We start from the raw sequence: 21,475 nt of genomic DNA on the forward strand, positions 1-21,475 counted from the left end.
TCAAGGAACCACCATCAAAGGAGTGTCACAAAAGCAACAAGAGAAAAAATCCAACCATAACATGAAACATAGTACCTTGTCAACCACAGAAGACCGTTTGTGCAACTAGAAGAACCCTTAGCCGTCTTCTCATCAACCTCTTTGCGCACAATATTGTACAATAAATGGTATGTCGAAGGATCTGAATTGTACTTAGCCTCCAATCTCTGCATTCAAATACTTGAAATATTTTTAATTCACATGCTCAAGAAAACAACAATTTGTGTTCTGCAATGTTTATTCATGGAAATAAATAATCGATGGCATAAAAAAACAAAAAGGATCATATACTATAATCAATTATAAATCAAAATTTGACTGTGAAATAAAACAAAAATCAGACACTTGAATCTATGTCAAAATACAGCATAAGCAAGAATTGTAAGTTTTGCTTGTTAGCTTTGATTACCATCCATCCACGTCAAAAACCATCCCTAGTTAACTAAAGCATAATGCTTGAAGTAAAACCCAAAAATAAGTTCCTTATGTTGTGTGGTCAATGTTTGTGACAACAAGAAAGAATGAATATGTAGACTACACATGCTTAACAAAGGAAGTTGACAGCTAAATATGAGTGGAAACTAAAATACGAATGAGAACTCACGAGTCATTTCGAGGGCTGAGTTAACCACATACAAACTCATGACCAAATCCACCCATATTCAAGTCACAAATTCGCTACTGGCACTAATGAGTACTTGGGGAGTCCATGAACCAGACTCATAACAGTTTGTAGACAAAGTCCCAAAAAAACCAATGCACCCAGAGACTGAAAAAATGCAGAAATTACATAGATTTTTTTTTCAAGAACCCTACACAAATGCACATCATCACACACTGCATTTCGTATCTCCTTTGAGCACTCAGACACTGAAAAAATGCAGAAATTACATGGATTTTGTGGATGCGAGATTTCTGCAATTTCTTAAGTTTCAAGTATGTTACTTTCTTTTTTTTTCTAAGCTTTTCTAAATTTCTTTTACATTTCTAAATTCTTCCCTTTAAGTTAATTCATGTTTCACATGCATGATAATTCATCTAGTGTTTCTGTATTTACAAATTTGTTTTCTTTCAAAGCTATAGGTTCCAAAACAAAAATATTTTAGATTTCCAATGACTAAATTTGAGTTTCTTATTTTTCAACGTGTGACATACCAGGACCAATTGCAAAAACCAATCATTGCAACTATTGTGGGTTGAAGAAGAGTGGAGGCATTGTTATGGGATTTTTTTCCCACAAAGAAAATAAACTTATTTTCTATAGATTAACCCCTTTAAAATTAAAAAGGAGATAGAAAAATAAAGGATTTTATGATCCTTTAGTTAAAACGGATAATGATAATGAATATTTGTAATAGATTCTTTTTTAAGAAAGGAATAATAGTATTTATTAAAAAAATTAAAGAACTTTGTGAAAGGATGTGATGGTTTGGAAGCCACCCCTTGAAAGTTTATATGAAGTAATTTATGTGAGACTTAGGAAAGGGCATGGAGATCAGTCAAGGAAGAAGAAGGTGGTTTGATAGGCTATAGGCATAGAAGAAGGGGTAGATAGAGTGTGTCCAACTCAAGGTATAGAGTACATTTGGAATGGTTATGGGTAGGGTTTTGTGCATGTTGAGTGATTACTATGTGTTGGTGTTTGTTTTATCATCTACCAAACATTAGAATCACCGCTTATGCTAAGATTGCTAAGAAGATCATATGGTGATTCCAAGGTTTTTTTTGTCAGGTCTTGATGTGTGGATAAGCTCAATGGGCGTTGTGATTTGTTGGTAATACAAAAAGGGACTTACGCTTGGATCGTTCAATTCACAATGAAGGTTTAGACAATGAAGCTCTATCGTTTGGGACTTGGATCATGGAAAAACTAAAAAGGAGATAGGGGTTTAGAAGTTCTAATCTATTCCTAGGAATTCAAGAGACGGTATTGATTAGGTGAACTCAAAAACCACACTTTGCTTCGCCTCACTTAGGACAACTACACAAAGTGGATGCAATCTTCAAGGAAAGCTCAGACTAACTTTGCATAGTGAATGAAAATCATCCATTCACGAAAAGTAACTAACTTTGCACAGTGAATGAAAATCATCCATTCACTAAAAGTATGAGCGCAAAAACACCACAAATCAATAATTATCAGATCTTGCATTCAATCTAACATACATGAAATAAATTCTAACTATTGTGTTGAGGAAATTGAAAACCTTGCTAATCATTCAGATAAAAGAGATTACAAAGCCTTAAGAGAAAGCACACAAGTAATGTATTATTTGGAAATGACCACCTTGCAACAATATTTCAAAAAACCTCACACTCTCCAAATGAGAGGAGGCAACCTTATATAATAGTCTAGAAATTATGAATGGTCGAGATCAAACAATGATCAAGGGCCCAGATTAAAAGATCAAAACCCTAATTAGGGTTTGTTGCAACTAACTACCCCTCAACCAATGAGAAAATTACATTTGGGGACACTTGTCCTTGCTAAATATGAACCAACAATAAAAATAGAAGGTTGTTGGATTGTGAAGTGTGCCCTCTAGAAGCTTTTGTGGATAAGTCAGGTTCATTGAACTTGGACATATTGACTTGGAACAATCTGATTGGTTGGAAGATGACGAGGCGCCACCTCAACGTGTTGGATGTTTTCCCTGAATTCTCCAATTTGTGTAAAGAAATTGTCTAAGTGTGGAAATTTGTTTCTTCTTGTCGCCATCTGATTCTGATTGGGAGCTTGTCTTTGATTCTTTAGGAGATGAAATCCTTCAAGAAGTTGTCTTGATCGCTTCCATAGGTCTGGTATTGTAGATGAAATTCCCCAAGAAGTCTGAAATTCTTTTCATCAAGTCCGAGGACTTTTCTTTCTTGATGCCTTGAGATTCTTTCAAATGTCTTGAATTTGGAGAAGAATTTCTTTATGCTTTAGCCATAATGGAGGAATTTAGAATTTTCCTATGAAAATTTTCCCATACTCGGCCGAATTTTGGCCATCTTTATGCTTAAACGAACCTTGCTCGTGGACTTGTCTTCAATTGTGAATTTGGCTTGAAACTCCATTTGGTGCCATTTATGATTTGCAAAACCAAAAGAAAATAAGTTAGAATCCTCATTTTGAACAAGAATTTTGAAGGTTTGATGGCAAAGTGTGTTCTGATTTTCCAATTCCTTGGAACTTAGAGTTTTTGACAGGTTGTAAGCACTTAGAAATTTGGAAATACTCATAAAACTTGATCTGATTTGAGAATTTGGAATTGAAATTGACCCTCAAGAAACCTGGAAATGAAAACTCAATCTCCAAAAATCTGTGAATTAAAGTTGAAATCAGATTCAAATTCTGGAAAATATGTGAAAATCAGACTAAGTCCTGAAAATCTCCTCCAAAACCTGAAAAAGCAGCTTGAAAACTCCACAAACGTGTCTTGAATCTCCTGAGAAGAATGAATGCTTGGTGTGAAAATCTTCACTTCTCCCTCTTGTAAATGCCTTAGAAAAAATCCCCGATCTGTTCTTGAGGCTCTGAAAATGCTTTAGAAAACTTTTGAAATCTGTACAAAAACTCTTAAAATCTTCTCCTCCTCGTGTCTTGCTCTTCCAAGTTCGAACTTTCATGATGAATGAAATGAATGAATGAATGACCATTTGTATAAACCTTCAAGTAGTTCGAATTTTTGCAATTAGAAACACAGCTGGTCATTCCAATCTTGAACTAGTTTTGCTTCTATTTTTTCTTCCATTCATCAAACCTAGACATGTCTTGTTTCTTTGTTGAGTTTAGTCTCTTAAGAAAGTTTCTATTTTCATTCAGTTGAACTCAGTCACTTGGGAAAGTTCTGATTTTGTTTGTAGTCTGAGTTTAGTTCCTTGAGAAAGTTTCTATTTTCAGTTTGAGTTCATGAATCAAATTTTGAAACTTTCTAAAACTTTCTTCTTTCCCTTAGTTCGAACTTAGGCAGATTTTCTTTCCTTCACCATGGTGGAGTTGGTAAAATATTTTCCTTGCTTGCTGATCAAATTTTCCAAGGCGGGGCGGACTTGATAGATTGTATTCCATATGTTGGCGAGATTAATGAGTTTCTTTCTTTGGCATAGCCAAGTTGAGAGAATACTTTTCTTTCCTTGCTGCCAACCAAACTATTTACCTAGCCAAGGCGGACTTTGTTATAGATTTTCCTTATTCTTTCTGAGCTTGGGCGGACTTTATGAAAAGTTCTCCATCCTTACCTCCTTCATTCCTCTTAGCAAATGTTTTTCTCTTTCTTTGAGGGCGGACTTTGTGCATTTCATTCCCAATTTGAACTAGTAAGAGGGAGGACTTCTTTGGGAACTTTCTCCTATGTCTTGAGGCGGACTTCATGGATTTGATGCCCCATTGCTTGTGATGCTGGGCGGACTTTGCTGAAGTTAGGCACCATAGACCTGCAGGTTTGGCGGATTTTGTTGCACCAGCATATGGAGGGCGGACTTCCTTTATCTCCTAACTTCTTAATCATCCATAGGGCAGAGTCGGCAGACTTCATTAAGCTCTTGCACTTCACACTCAACCAAGGGCAGAGTTTATCAATCTTGTGCACCATGAAGGCGGACTTGGTTAATTTTGTGCACTTTGCAACCATTCTCTAGGGCAGACTTAGTCAAACATATGCACCAAATGATATGCCTTAGGGCGGACTTCATGAGATTTAGGCACCATGGGATCAAACCTTAAAATCTTGATAACTCGAACAATACTCCTCAGATTGCCTTGAAATTTGAAAACCACACTTCAATCATCCCTTGAATTTCTCATGATCCCTAAAATTTAGGAAGTTGGCCTTTTTGGGTCAAAACTTGGATTTTGGAGGAATTTGACGATTGTCTCCAGTACATCTCAATGCCAACAATGCAAACCCTAGATCCCCTTCCATAAATAGAAAAAGCAAGCATCCCTAAAAAATAGGAAAAACTTTCTAAAAAATAGCCATTTTGGGGATCGTGCTTAAAGTGCCAAAAACAAAACTTCCTAAAAAATAGGAAAAAGCAAAAAGGAAAACTTTCCAAAAATAAAAAGTTGTCCAAATCCACTCAAATCAATTGTGATCTTCGTCCTTCAACCTTTCTAGGCACTCTGATGGTGTCTAGACTTTGTTCTAACTTGGTTTGCACAATACTGACTTACAACTTCAAAACTCAAACCATTCAAAACTGACAAACTTGGCAATACTGATGCCAGAAGGTCACAAGGCCTTAACAAAAACCCTAGAAAGCAGGAAAAAAGGAGGGTCCCCATTCTCAATGGGGCGATGTGTGAAAAAGATCACAACACTATGGAGCATGTTGTATTGTGCATTATTGAGTAATTATTCTAGAGCATGATGTGTTTTGAATGAGAATTGTTTCTCCTAGAATGTGTTAATGTTTGTGTACGCTGCAGGAGATTTTATTTTTCCTGCGATGGTTGTGAATCTATATTGTTCAACAATTTTGAGTTTTGCGTTTGATTCTTTGGGTTTCTTCATAGTTGGAAGGGTAACGGCTTCCTCGATAACCGTCACCGACATGTGTGTATGACTTGCAGCTTCGTGGGAGCCTCGTGTGTGCCGGCAGCGGTTTCTTTCCTCGTATTTCATCCGTTGAGAGGTTCAGATTTTTTCATTGCCTATGTGGCTCTTTTGATAACCGGTTTATGTAACGGCTCACTTTGTAATTTCCGATAGCTTATGGCGCTTCAGCTCTCCGTCTTCCTCCGTCAAGAGATATCTTTGAGCCTTGTTCTTATATATAGCAGTGTTAGCAGGTTGTCGGGTGTGTGCAAGATGTTAATAAGGGAGTCGAGATATATATATTTGCTTATGAGATCATTTGTGTGAGAAGCTTTGGATCTTCATCTGCGTTTCTATATCTTCTCTTCATATATGATTGATGTATGAGTATTTCATATTGCAGAGAGCTTATGTGCTAGCCGTATGGTAGAAACCATCAGTTTTCCTAAGATGTTATTGACTTATTTTTTTGATTGTTAAGTGCAAACAATCATGTTTAGATCCTTGCTTGATTAAGCTTGTGAAGCTTTGTATCAGATTCATGCCTTTAATAAAGGTTGAATTTTGGTGTGGCTGGGTTTTTCACCCTCAAGTGGACGATTTTCCTAGGATAAAATTATGTGTATCTTGTTCTTGTGAGATTTTTTCTAAGTTTCAGATTTTTGTGTCTTATCTTTCTGGTTCTAACATTAACAAAATGTGCCATAGTTATGAGTGTAAAACCACTAAAAATCTTCCTAAGGTGAGAGAGATTTCCAAGTGCTCTAATTCAAATAAGTATCGAACTCGTTATAATTAATTAGCTATCATATTAACCCATTATTAATTTAATATTATTATTCTTGTATTAGTTTGCTTATAGTTTTTTTGTTGTTTTATTATTTTGTTTCATTGCTTCATGTATTAATCCGCTAGCATTGTAATATCATTTATGTTTTAATTAATTGCACTCATTATTATCATTTTTTATATTGATCCTTCAGTTACTTATTATCATTTTTGTAATTTTTGTGCTTTGGTTTTATATTTTTTGTTTTAATTAATATCTATCCTCGCTAATAGATTGATTAGCTATCATTTTAATCCTCTAATAGTTTAATATTATTCATGTATCGATTTGCCTATAGTTTTATTTGTTTTTACTAATATGTACCTCTTATTGTTAGTCTTTTAATATAAGCATTCATAGTTAATAATATTTTTATACTATTATTTTCTATTTATGTCTTTTTTCCTTTATATTATTGATACTTATGTGGTAGTGTATATCTTACATATTAACAGTGTTTGTTCTAATTTATATAATAATCATTTTCTTAAATGTCCAACCTCATTGTGCCATGTGTAATCTCTCCCTCTCCTCTCCCTATCCCACATCTTTTTATTCAACCTAGGTCTGCAACAATCCAACATTCTAATCCTTGAGCTCTCTAACATCCTAATGATGGATCACAAAGCGTGATCCAAAACGTTGATACAAAAATACAAACATGCAATTGAATCCAGAAATAACAGCAAGAAGAATAATAGATTGTGGAAAACTGATATCTTCAATCTTTTAATTTGAGAAGTTTTGCTAAGTTTTTGTCAACTCATCAAGTGTGAGTAAAAATTGGGTCTATCAAGCTTTGGCAAGTTATAAGTTTTCAAAATATGGTCAAAAGCATATTTTGAAAGCTTGGCTTTCAAACTATGGCCAAGTTTTCAAAATATGGTAAGTGTTGTTATCTAACAGTGAATCTTAGAGAATTTACAACCACAAGCACAAGCAAAATTTTGAATCATAGCCTAACTCGCCAATTTTTTGCATAACTAATAACATATATCGACATAGTGCTCTAGATGAACATGTAAGAGGGATGTGCACGGAACTTTCAATACATTCTGTCCACGAGGTCAGTTGTGGGGAAAGCAACCTAATCTAAGCTAGGATTGGATGCCTAAAAACTTACTAGCCTTGGGAACCATAAGAATAAGGCATATGAGGGCAGATTCATTAGTCATCTCAAAAACGTAGTTGCCTTGGGAACATAATAATGAAGCATATAGAAATGTAGTTGCCTTGGGGAAATATGAATGTAGTATATATGGATGAAGTGCCATTAGGCACCCCAAAATGTACTTGCATTGGATAAGAGTTTTTGCCTTGCAATTGTTCAATGTGCCAACTAGCCTATTTTGGATGACCATGTTAGATGTAGCCTATAAATAAGATGGTAGGGAATGTTCCAAAATATATAAAGAATTGAACAAGTCAATGACTAAAGAATTGGATAGCATCATTTTGAGTGAAAGAGTTCTTTGGGAACTAATTCAATGTGACGAGGGGGAGTTCCTCTCAATAAGTCATTGGGTACCTTAGGGAGTTGTTTCCTATATTTGTTCCAAGCAATATCAATGAAGCCAAGCAAGATGAGTTGTGGTAGGAAATCTAGCCAAGGACATGATCCTAGTTCTATTTTATCCAAGGGCCAAATTTGTTGTATAAAACAGCAGACTCTATTCGCCCCAAAATCATGTCAAAGAAGTGCATGGTGTGCTCTCTTGCTAACATGTTTATAGGTTTAGCTCAACTAGTTTGTGAGGTGTGGTTAGGCTTCTCAAACTACATAACTCCTAGGATGAGTTCAATAAAAGGTATTTAAGTGGTGCCATGCAAGGAACTCTAGCCACATAACATCACACATCGACACATATTTGCAAAAAATCAAAATAAAATGCTAGGAACTCTAACCACTTGGACTGTTCTTGAGTACAACTTTGAATGACAATTTGTTTAAGTACAAACTAACACAAATATTAACCCTAAGCATTCAAAAATAATTTATCTAAGCATTTTTAAAACAACATTCCAAACCACCATACTACTCACTCTACCATGCTGCTGGCCATATTCCCTTGATGTTCACCCCTTTCACCCAACCCCTCCTACCACACTCCATGCCCATCCCTAGTCACACCATAATCCATTTTGATGATTATTCCACCCTTGACCATGCTACCCATCTTTCCCTCTTTTTGTCCAAGTTCTACTCCCTTCCTCTTCCCACCATCACTTCCTTGTAAGAGTATACATCAAGCTTTTTGGGATGTCACTTTTGGACACTTTGACTCTATACATTAATCCAACTCACCTCACCCCCACAAATCTTGCCCTATGAATTGGTGATATGATGATGAGTGTAGATCCCTTCATTAGAGACTTAAATTTTTCCCACACATGACCCCGCCAACTCCATACTCTTCATCCTTAGGGAGTATTGTTGTCTACTCCGACATTTCTTACATCTACATGACTTGCCTTCCATTTTGATCTCCGCCAATCCCTCAAAACCTTTTGGTGTACTCTTCTCCAAAGAAAAACCAACCAACCTATTATCATTATCCCACCTCCCCCACCATTCTCCACTATTTTCTACACTTGTACGGTTGTACCATTAAGAGGACTATTTTGAAGTTGTGTAGCACCAAATCAATTGATGGTGAAGGCCTCTAAGCTAAGTTCCTCAAATATGGTGTGGAATCCCTTCCATTCCCTTCCCTTTGACAAAAAAATTTAATCAAAGGTGATTCGTCGAGTTTTCTTCAATCTTGGTTTAAGCACATAATTCATCCTATTCATAAATCTAAAGATGTCTCCAACCTTGGCAACTATAGGATCATTATGATTAGGTTTACACTTACCAAACTTTATGCCACGGTGTCAGACATGCAACTTTGTCCTTGGGGGTATTATTGAGTCCATGCGTCATCTTGTTTCTTTTTTCTCTTTTGGAGAGGAGTTTTGTCCCATTGGGTTTTCTCCTTTTCTCCAGTTTGTGAGAGATTTCATTGCATTGCATTTGCATTGTACATGGGTACCTAACATGGCCTATTTGTCGGGACCCATCTTGCATCTTGCTTTCATATTGCATAATAATCTACTCCCCAAGTTGCACTTAAGGAGTAAATGTGGTTTTATCCCATTTACATAGGCTTAAGTTTTACTTAGGTAGCCACCATAATACTTTATTAGATATTAGTTGCATAGTATTTAAGAATTGCATAGTGTATTTAATATTTGTACTTGGTAGTTACATGTTTGTGTTTGCAGATTGTTGTTCTTGGCTTGGGTGGTTACACCAACATCATCGAGCAATATCCCTTGGGACTAGTTTGCCCCTAAGCTTAAGTATACCTCTTTCCAAAAAGTGCTTTGAAAGTTGATAAATCATGTACAAACACCTTGTATAGATAGCAGAGGTGTGATGAGGTAAAGACAAATCGACATGTAACTACCAAGTACAAATATTAAATGCACTATGCAATTCTTAAATACTATGCAACTAATATCTAATAAAGTATTATGGCGGCTACCTAAGTAAAACTCAAGCCTATGTAAATGGGATAAAACCACATTTACTCCTTAAGTGCAACTTGGGGAGTAGATTATTATGCAATATGAAAGAAAGATGCAAGATGGGTCCCGACAAATAGGCCATGTTAAGTACCCATGTACAATGCAAATGCAATGCAATGAAATCTCTCACAAACTGGAGAAAAGGAGAGAACCCAATGGGACAAAACTTCTCTCCAAAAGAGAAAAAAGAAACAAGATGATGCATGGACTCAACAATACCCCCAAGTACTACATACATCATGTATATACAATCAAGTATCCTCCCATAGGAAGGAAAAAGAGAGACTACATAACCCCACCATAATGGATAATGTTTTGCAGAAATGGTGTGTGCTTAAAGACAAAACATAGTCCAATGCCCACAAACAACATTTATCCCCTTGAGAAGAGGATAAACCAAGTACAAATGTAGGAATGCTTCCCATTTTGGATAGGAATTGATAGGAAGCAAAATCCAAATGTATGAAAACGATGTCTCCGAAATCTACTCATATGTCGCCAAATCCTTAGTGGATGAAGATGCCACAAACCAATTAGGTACATACCCAATCACAATAGAAGGTGACAAAAAAAAACCAATGGAAACTGATTTTCAGCAAGCTACAAAGACAAAGATGAAGTGACAACAAGTGTGCTATGATTGTCGTCAAATAGGAGAGATAAACCCTCAAATGTGTCTCCCAAATCTGAAATGTGAGACTCCACAAACAATGAACCATTGTCTGTCGAATAGGAATCCCAATTACTTGTTGCAATGAATCACTAGTAGTACTTAATGGAATCGTTTGCTGTTGTGCCAAAAGGTTGAACTATTAACACCCGATACAAATGCTAGATTTTACCCAACCCATGGAAGGCGGTTAAACCATGTCACGAGTCCCCAAAGAGGTGCTGACCACCAAGTCAACAATCTCCCCCTTAGCCCTGACTGAGCCTTCAACACCCATTGAAGGGAGACTTGAACCCATGACCCAAGGCTCTGATACCAATTGTTGGAATTATTTGTTGTTGCACCAAAAGCTCGAACTATCAACGCCCAATACAAACGCCAGATTTAACCCGACCCAAGGAAGGCGGTTAAGCCATGTCACAAGTCCCCAAGGAGGTGCTGACCACCAAGTCAACAGTACTCAATGAATCATCAACAAAAGATGAATGTGTGATCTCAACTGGAGAAGTAGGAGCTACAACTAGAGTCGATCACATCATAACTCTCAAGTGTTGCTTCACATTCAAACTCCTCTAAGATACGATCATCAAAGGGAATATTGTCAATATCATCAAGTGGAAGAAGGCAATTTGAAGAAGGATCATTTGTAAATGGAGGAACAAGTGGATCTCCAAAAAACTCCCAAATAATGGTCCTAACTGTGCATGGGCACAATCTACCTCAAAACTTGGGGTAGATGTCATGGAGGAAGCTTTTATTGGTACTACAACCAATCAACCCTATGATATTATCATTCTTATTTCTCCAAATTGATTGCCTCCATTTTATCTTTGGCTCAGGAATGAGTCCATAAAGATGGGGCAAGAGCCTAAGCCACCTACAATGTGTTATAATGCCTTTTGCCCATGACTCATAATTGTCCTTAGTCAAAGCGATAATAGATGGATGTGTTGCATAACCCATGATTACATCAATGATACACTTCTCAAATCATAAATAGAGATCAACTTAAATGGGTAAAAATCAGCATCAAATAGCAAAACCACTAAAAAATACTTGTGCCATCACGAAGTTGACGAAAGCAACTTTATGTCAATATCTAGTTTGCAAAAAATGGCCTCTATTTGCAAAAGTTACGCAAAAAATGAGAAAAGGCCTATATGATGCACTTTCAAAGCAGCAGGGAGCTTAACTGATAGCAATTGGTCACTGCATATGACTATGACTAAGCACTGGAGCGAAGAAAAAGCCCTGCGGGCTAAGAAGGGATCTTGACATACGACATTGTGGCTAGACAGCCACGTCATGCACAATACTCCTCGAACACCGCATGACAACCCACACACCACTATAGGCTCTCAAACAAACTCACGCCATACCATTGCAATGTTGCCACATATAAAGAGCGAAAAGAACCATTGTGGTACAAATCTGGGACTAAAGTCCCAAGGTGAATCTTCAAAAAAAGCCATGGGCCCACCACTCTATACATTACACCAAGTAAAACCCTAACGCCACAAAGTTGAGGAAAAAGAACAAATACTTTGTCAAGACTTTATAAATGCATATAGTCTGATTCAAATAAGAATTAAATCAGCCAATAATGCACCTCTGACTATGCAAAGTACACTAGTGAAAAATGAAACTGTCAGACGAGAGTTAATGGCCTGCCAATGAAAGACTTTGCAGACAATATACTCTGCCGAACTGCAAAAAACGCCCTCACTAATATAAACTTTGGTCGATATAAAGGAAATCAAGCAGTGGTATATGCCAATCCACAAATGAAACACCTTCAATAAAGCACCTATTATGCAAAATTACCTCAAGATGGATCCTTGCCAAAGAATAATGAAGGGAAATAAATAGTAGGTTTGACCAAATCGAGCCGATCCAATTAATTGCCAAGCAATAAAGCTCCTGATCTAGCAAAAATAAAACCTTGCACACAAATGCAAATGCGACAGTGAATTGAAGTCTGCAAACTATATGTCTCTCCAAACAATGAATGTACCAAAACGAAGAACATTGATCTCTACCATGCGAAAAGGAAAACCTTTGATACTAGGTACGCAGTGGGCAAACAAGCACAAATTGGCCAAGAGGAAAACCTTTGATACTAGGTACGCAGTGGGCAAACAAGCACAAATTGGCCAAGGCAAAGCACAAATTGGCCAAGGCAAAGAAAATGCAGCAATTTCAAAACCACTGATGACAAATGAAACTGCAGATTGATATAAATTGAGAAATAAATTTGGAGGAATGGAGATGCGCCAAACGAAATGGCACTTATATTGCCAATCTGTAACTCCCAGAACCTCAACAACTCAAGCTAATGAAAACTCTCAATGGAAGGAGATGCAAACTCGCTGCTCTAATACCATGTTGGTGTAACCACCCAACACAAGAACAATAATCTGCAAACACAAACCTTCACAATGTGAGAGAAGCAACGAGGCTATTTACCAAATGAGTGATAATGAATTGAGATGATAAAACATGTATAAAAACCTTGTATAAATAGCAGAGGCGTGATGAGGTGGAAGTCTTATTTTTGTATGGACCTCAAGAAATCCTAAGACTTGGTTCTAATTCACCTAAAATCCCAAAAACTATGTCATGTCAGAATTCCAGATTCTCTCATCACTACATGTTGGAGGCTTTGTGAGACAATTATAGAGCATTTCTATACTTTTCATGGTTTTTTAACTTAGCGAAGAGTAGATTCTCTCATCACTACATGTTGGACGCTTTGTGAGACAATTATAGAGCATTTCTATACTTTTCATGGTTTTTTTAGTTAGTGAAGAGTACCATTGCAGTCAAGAAAATATTATATTCTCATTGACCCTCTTTAGCAATTACAATGATGAGTTTGACAGCTAATGGTCATAATTTTCAACATCTCCAAACACTCCCCCAAATTTCAATTCTTTTATAAAGGAAAACCTTTGGGGATCACATCAACATACACCTACTTGGGGGTCCCACTTCCAACGAATACTTTCAAAGATATCATTATCAAGATATTCCAAATTTCAATTCTTTTATGAATAACCTTTGGAGATCACATCAGCATACACCTACTTGAAGGTCCCATTATGTAGCCCATCCTTTAGCATGAAGCTTGCTTTACAATCACACCTTTGCAAGGGATATACATCTATCTTGGAGTGTCAATGTTTCTAGATTCGCTTCCAAGATATCCCTTCAAAGATATACCTTTTTGACACAATCATAAAACTTACAATTATATATGAATCTAATTTTAAGGTTCGCCAATTAGGCTTCACTAAGAGGGTCCGAACTTTCATTACAACACATGATCCATTGCAATTGGACTATTCCTCAATGAACCATCCTAACCAAGTTTGTCGCCCAACCTCTATTCATTAAGAATATCTTCAAGCTTACTTTATTTCTACATCCGCAAACTTGGATCCATTAAAGATTCTACTTCAAGTCATACCAGTTATCCATACATAGCCCTTTGTACTTCAAAGAGTATTGCATCTATATTTTCCACTAGAAACTAACATTATTAGTATTATGAGTCTAGTTTGGTCCTTCTATCTATCAACATCTCTATTGATAACCTACCTCCTTACATATACTCTTTAGACACTCGTGAACTCTTTCCTTCACAACAAATCATCATTCGGCCTCCCAGCCCCACTCGGGGTTACCACTACCTGAATGGACCTTTTTGCTACTTGCCATCCTCATAAGTCCTGCCTTTCCTCCATAATGGGATAGTGGATTGGCTATAAGCTTAAAGGAATCTTATCCACATTAATCATACATTCCTATTATTAATCATACGTTAGAAGCAATAGAATCTCTGCAAACATTCATACTTCTTATCAAATGAAGACATATAATGAGTTATCTAAATCATATGATAATGCATTATATTCATCCCATAATATCTGCTAGTTATGTAACTGCTGTGTTATATATATAAAATGAAGAGGCATGACTTCTCCCTCATATTGGAAGATATAAAAGGGTGAAGAATCCATTTGAAATGGGCATCCGAGAAGGATCAATAAAAGAAGTAGAATCACTGAGCATTTGAATTAATAAGAGTGCAGATCCAGAACTTACATATTAACCAGCACTCAAGCCAATACAAGTTACAAACTCAGGAATATATATATATATATATAGATAGATAGATAGAGAGAGAGAGAGAGAGAGAGAGAGAGAGAGAGAGAGAGAGATAATGCATTTTCCTAAATATATCACCATAAAACAACATGCATCACATATAAAAGCTTTTGTAGATAATAATCCTAGAGATGCTAGTAAATAACCTGTACCTCTCCTAGGGTATACCATGTGAATGAAGAAAGGTCCAATACTCCTATCAGTGATCTCTCTAATGGAGAGCGATCATTGAAGAGCAACATGGCACCCTGTTGATAAGACTTACAATAGGGAGAACGGCTGATAAGGCAACCTATCAATGTGGCTTGATTAAGGGAGAACAGTGGATGGGACACCCTATCAAGTGTAGCTTATTCAGGGAGAACGGTTGTTAAGACACCCTGACAAGTCACCTACTCTATCTTATATGATGAGATTTCCTTTAGTTATAATCTATAATTCTGAGCTTTACTTTTGCAGTTATTTCTAATTATAAACTGTTTTTAGCTTCATTAATAACTAATCTTTCTTTTACTTCATATTCTTTCTATATTTCTTGAGTCATAATCAGTCATTTTGTATTTTATTATCATAGTTAGTATGTTGTAATTATTAGTCACTTATACGTTAAATTTCTAACTTGTTTGCAGGGTTTCCTATTTTAAGAAGTAAAAGTATTCCCTCTTTAACCCACCCTTAGTAGTTAAGAATCGAAATCTGGGGTAAACTAGGGCATTTCACAAAAGGAGACATTATACACACGCACGCACACACGCGCGCACACACACACACATCTGTTCAACCATCAAAATTATAAAATATAACTATATAACTATAAGAAGAGTGATACTCGTAAATCCATAATTGCCAATAAATAAAAATTTAAATACCTCATTATATCATATTCATAATTTGCAAAAATGATAAAGACTCGAGTGTCCAAATGCCATTACACAATGAAAATTAAAATCACAATCCATCTTTAATATCCATATCCATCTTCATCAAAAGCATCAAGGTCAACATTCGGTTCAACTTCATTTGCACCACAATCAATTAGATTGCCACTCCCACTAGGTACGTCTATGTCAAGTGCAAGAGTTGCCTCATCTATGGATACTTAGGAAAGTTGTGCAACTGTAGGATCTAAATCAGCAACCTTCAAAACCAGTTAGGAGAAAAAAATAATGAGAATGCAAGTTGTGTTGAAAAAATGAGGTGAAATGACAAAAAGGAAAGGTAGGGCAAAATTAGGGTTGGTGGGGCATTTTTAATTTTTCAATGGTGTTTTAAAACTTATGGGGCCCTTTTCCAGACGCCCACGACGGCAGAAATGCCCAGGGTTTGGCTTAGGCGCCAAGTTTGAACCCAAGGCCAAACCCGAACCCAAACCCAAACCCAAACCCACAAATTCAGTAACAATAGCGATTTGAACCCAAATGTAAAATGAATTTAACATAAAACGTATTTCAAATGAAATTGAATAGCAATAGCATTAAATAAGTTAAAGTATGATAGCCATTCCTAAACCCTAAATTGTACAAAAAACAAAAAGTCCATCAATAAACAAAAGCTTAAATCAACAATAAAATTTATGAAAATTGAATTCAATGCTTTCAAAGCATGTTTAAAAACCTAAATCTAAAATTTTGGAATGAATTATTATTCTTGCAATGCTTGGAAAAGAGGAAAGAAAACAATACTGACCTAGAATCCTAAAATTGCACAAATTTGCTCCAAACCATTCAAATTCACTAGGGCTAACTCACAAATGTTGTGAAGAAATGGCATGATTAAATATGCTTAAAAAGACCAAAAGCTTGCTAATTACAGTGTTTTACCCACAATTTTCTCTGTTTTTCTGCATGTCAAACTATGCAAGGTTTTTTCCCATGTCTGGCAAATTTGCTAAGTACTCATCAATACTCACAACGAGCTTGGACCACAAACTTAAACTAATCTGTTCTAAGTCACGAGTAGATTGGTTTACAAAAACACTTACAAGTATTTGGTGAGTATTAAAAACCTATATTCCATTCAAGTTGAGACAGGGAGAAAACAGAAAACAGAATCAGGGAGAAAACAGAAAAAGGATACCCTCAACCCTAGCCAAGTGCATCATATAATTTTACATCAAGGCCAAGAAATTGGTCCCTTTAGCCTTCAGACATTATCAAATTATGTGTTGGTCTCATCATGGTGGTGGATAGTGAGTCATTAGTTTGACTCAAAGTTTTGTTGCAAATGTATGACAATGCTGACTTCCAATCTTAATCTCCAGCTTATTTCGATTATAAATCAACTTCCAGTGTCGGTATCTGAAATTGTAAATTGCAGTGTAGACTGCTTTAGCCCAAAATTTCTTTGGAACATTTCTATGCTCCAACATAGAATAGGCCATTTTGGTGATAGTGCGGTTTCTTTACTCAACAACATTGTTCTGCTAAGGGGTGTAAGGTGTGGTAAGCTAGCACTTAATGCCATGGTGTGCACAAAAGTTGGAGAAATCATTGGAACAAGATTCCTCCCCCCCCCCCCCTATTATCTAACCTAAGAGTTTTGATAAGACACCGTGACTCTTTTTCAACTATGGCCTTAAACTTCTGAAATTCAGGAAACACATTTGACTTGTTTTTAAGAAAAAACACCCACATTTTTCTACTAAAGTCATCGACAAATAATAAAAAATACCTGGTGCCAGTGATTGATGCAGTGTTCAGCGGTCCATAGACATCTGCATGGACTAGCTGCAAGACCTTGGAGGCTCTCCAAGCGTCACCATCTGAGAAAGGAGTTTGATGCTGCTTACTGGCCTAGCAAGCTCCCTAATACCATGACTCTATGACTAAATCTCAGGTAAACCAACAACCAAACCCTCTTGAGCCAACTAAGAGAGATAGTGAACATTCAGGTGCCCATACCATTGATGCCAAAGTATGTTGATGGATGAACTCTTTGCTGCCATCGCATGCTCTTGAGAATCACCAATGTCAACAAGTCTGTAAAGACCATGATCCTCAAGTCCAACAGCAACAGTGGTGCGATCCTCCTTGTCAACAATGTTGCACTTGTGTGCACTGAAGATGACATCTAGCTTCGGAGAATGGTGCATAATCTGACTGACAGAGAGAAGGTTTAGTTCCATGCATGGAACATAGTAAACATTGAGAAATATCAAATATCTCCCTCTAGATCAACAGTATACTCTTTGCCGCCTCCAAAGATAACAAAATCTCTGAATGATGTGTGTTCTGTGAACCAGTCTCGTCGATGAGTGAAATACCTAGAAGCTCCAAAATTGGTGTACTAGGCAAATGATTTAACATGGTCTGCTAGTCTTTTGGCCATAAAAGCATAAAAGGCAGACTCCTGCTCAATATGCTCTACAACATGGGCCTTTTGTTGAGACCCTCCTTATTTTGATTGCTCAAGTGCCAATCATATTTTGTGAACCAATCTTGTCAATGAGTGAAATGTCTAGAAGCTCCAAAATCAGTGTACTAGGCAGATAATTTAACATAGATCGCTGGTGTTTTGGCCATAAAAGCATAAAAAGAAGACTCCTGCTCATTATGCTCTGCAGCATGGGCCTTTTGCTGAGACCCTCCCTGTTTTGATTGCTCAGGTGCCAATCGTTTCTTGCAATCTTTCTTCATATGACCATACTTGTGACAATAGTTGCATTGAATATTCTTCTTGGGGTTCTTCTAAGGTTTGCCTAGTCCTTTTTGCCGAAAGGACTTGCCTTTGCTCTTGTTTGAGGCTTTGGCAATGAATGCCTATTCAGTGGAGGATGTCCTAGTGCTGCTTCCAAACTGTCGTTTCCACCGATCCCGCTATAAAATCTTGTTGCAGAGATCAGGAAACTTCAGATCAACACTAGTGGAAGTGATATTGAGCGTCTCAATAAACTACTCATAGGATCATGGTAGACTCTTCATTGTAATGACAACTAGTTGTGAATATCCCTTATTCTTCCTCAGATGCTCCTGCGAGGACATTTTCTCATCCATCGTGATTGAAAACACCATGTTCTTCAGGAAGAACGCTCGACTTTTATTTGAAGTCTCATGGAGATCCTTCAAATGAGTCCAAATCTCTGAGGCTAACTTGCCAAACAGCACTTGAGGCAGCTGATCATCAGTGGCCAATAATTTGATGAGCATCACTGCTTCATGATTTCGTTCATTGTACTTGTCTTGGTCTTTTCTCGCCAACATGGGTCAAGACTGAGTTACCAAAATGATTTGATCGAGACACTGTTATTTGAAGATGGTGAGCATGCGCTGTTTCCAAGTGTTGTAATTGCAGCCATTGAACTTTTGACTGCTTTCCAACATAATGTTGGTCAAAAACGCCATCACAAATATCGAGGTCACAGCAAGTCAACCTTGTCAAGGCACCAAAAACGAGGCAAAAGATTCTGATTTAAAATCAAGTCAAAGAAATAGCTATCACAAATCCCAAGGCACTAAAAACACTATCAAACACAAATAGAAAACAACAGAGGGCACAATTTTCAATGCATATATCCCAAATAAGCTAGATTGGAAAAAAAGAAACCCTGATTTTTATATTAAAAATCAGTCAAAAAATAAAACTCTAGTTCGTGGTAGAAAAAAATATTGTTGTAGAACCCTAAGGTGTAGGAAACCTTGATCGCAGGTTAGCAAAGGATATTCATGTCGTAGTTGCATTGTGCTCCAAAAGAAAAACCCTAGCCGCAGGTTTTAGTGGTAGAAAACAAGCACCGAGAGACTACAAAACCCTAGGTTGCATAAAATAATCACACCCAAATCGCGAAGAGAAAATGCAAAAAAATCCTCGCACGGGCCCAAAAAAAAGTGAAAACAACCATTGAAAAAGCACTGTCGCAGAAATATTTGTTGCAGAAAAAAAGGAGCTAAAAGAACCAATCACATGTATGAATTCACGTCGCATTAAAAACTTCACACTTGGCCAAAACACGCAGGTTGTGTGAAACAAACAATTCCGTCGTGGAAGAAAACGCTATTTGGAAGGAAAAAAATGAAACATGTAGCACACATGGAGAATCGTGTAGTCCATCATCAGTATAGACGAGCTCAAATAAGAAAACGCGTTGGAAAAACACGTAATTTGTTCACCAAAAGTCACGTGAAATAGCAGACAAACAGCCACAAAACAAACAAGAACCCTTGCGCGTAGGTTGTAGAAAACGTGCCCCGATTTTTAAACAAAAGAAACCCTCGATTTTTTTTCAGCAAGAAAAAACTTTCACAATTTCAAACCACTAAAAAATTTCTCTGAGATTCATTTTTTAGAATTGCAAACAAATTTTTATCAAAAATTTAGTCCTGCTCCTATACCATGAATGATAATTGGATACTAAATTAATGAAACGCAGATTACATATAAAGACAATTACATTCAATGTTTCTAAACAAAACAATCGATAGAAATAGAAACTATCTAATATATCTAATGTGATGTCCCCACACAAGACTTTGTCCAGTATTGTATTATTAAGAAAGCCCCTTGTATTATCTTTAAAAATGATACACTAGATGGATAGGCTATTACAAAAGTCTTATGAATAAGGCAATTTTCCCTTAAGCAAGGATTATTGATTCTTTAGAAGATGATCATAGCACAATAGATAGATGATACAAACAGCTCAGTCATATGCACCCGATGAAGTACATGGTGTTCAACCTCAATTTTACTGGAAGTCATGAGTAATCAATAATGATTGGACTAAAATCGATTATCAAGCATTGAACAGATAGTAAGTATGAATTACAACATAATGGTCCATTTGCCTTGGTCAGATGGAAGAAGCCGAATATATTATAATACATATCAATTTGCCTTTGAAAATATCAAGTACGATATGATACACAGATTGGTGATTAGTAAACAGATTGACTAAAGCATATGCATTCGGAGAAAGTGATGACATTGTTATTAATCAAGGAAGACAGCGACCATATTTCTAATACAACGAACCCGTTTTATATTCTAAGGTATATAAAGGCATCGGTTTGAGGAACTCCTACGTACAGCACCGCTATAACATCCATCAACAATTAGCCATTACCGATATTACCGGAAAGTAATATATTGCTGGCCAAGAATCATTTAGGCATGGGAATCCAATTAATCAAACAAATATCGACGCACAATAAGACTAAGCGACTGATATAAAAGTGGATAAAAAACAGTAATAAATAAACAAGGTACATTCCAAGAGTGAATGAAGAGGTGACAGTGATTATTAAAGCCTTTTAGTCAGCGATTATTATTAGAGGAAGCATCGATTAAATTTGGGAAGGAAGCAATTAAAGAACAGATTATTATGCAGTGATTTAAGACGGTAATCAAGTTAAGATAATCATTATTATGGCAAAAGGGCACCTCACTTAAAGACATATCTCCTATGGAAAGGGACGACTTTCAAAGATCACCACACCTTTTGATGAGGATATATATAGAGGTTTACGTAGTGGATGTGGAGAGGAGGATCATCAATTACTTCTTATTGATGATCCTCCTCTCCACATCGTTATTGAATCAAGGGGAGATAAGATAGGTTAATAGTCTGCAAATCGTACAGCTCAGATCAGAACTGTTATTAAGTTGCAGGTGGTAACATCCTTGTTCTTGATGGTATGCATGGGGATGTATTTAATAAGTATGCTTGCTATATGAAGCTCG

At 36.6% G+C, this 21,475-nt stretch overlaps 1 protein-coding gene across 2 annotated transcripts in view; it reads right to left on the reverse strand.

The window, feature by feature from the left end:
• Positions 1 to 21,475, reverse strand: part of LOC131060168 (glycolipid transfer protein 1) — a 60,424-nt gene that overhangs the window by 6,384 nt on the left and 32,565 nt on the right. For both annotated transcript variants that reach the window (XM_057993297.2, XM_057993298.1), the window contains exon 3: positions 76 to 206. In XM_057993297.2, coding sequence (XP_057849280.1) covers positions 76 to 206 — 131 coding nt within the window. The remainder of the gene's footprint in view (positions 1 to 75; positions 207 to 21,475) is intronic.

The sequence above is a fragment of the Cryptomeria japonica genome, chromosome 7, assembly GCF_030272615.1.
Source record: "Cryptomeria japonica chromosome 7, Sugi_1.0, whole genome shotgun sequence".
NCBI classification, from domain to species: domain Eukaryota; kingdom Viridiplantae; phylum Streptophyta; class Pinopsida; order Cupressales; family Cupressaceae; genus Cryptomeria; species Cryptomeria japonica.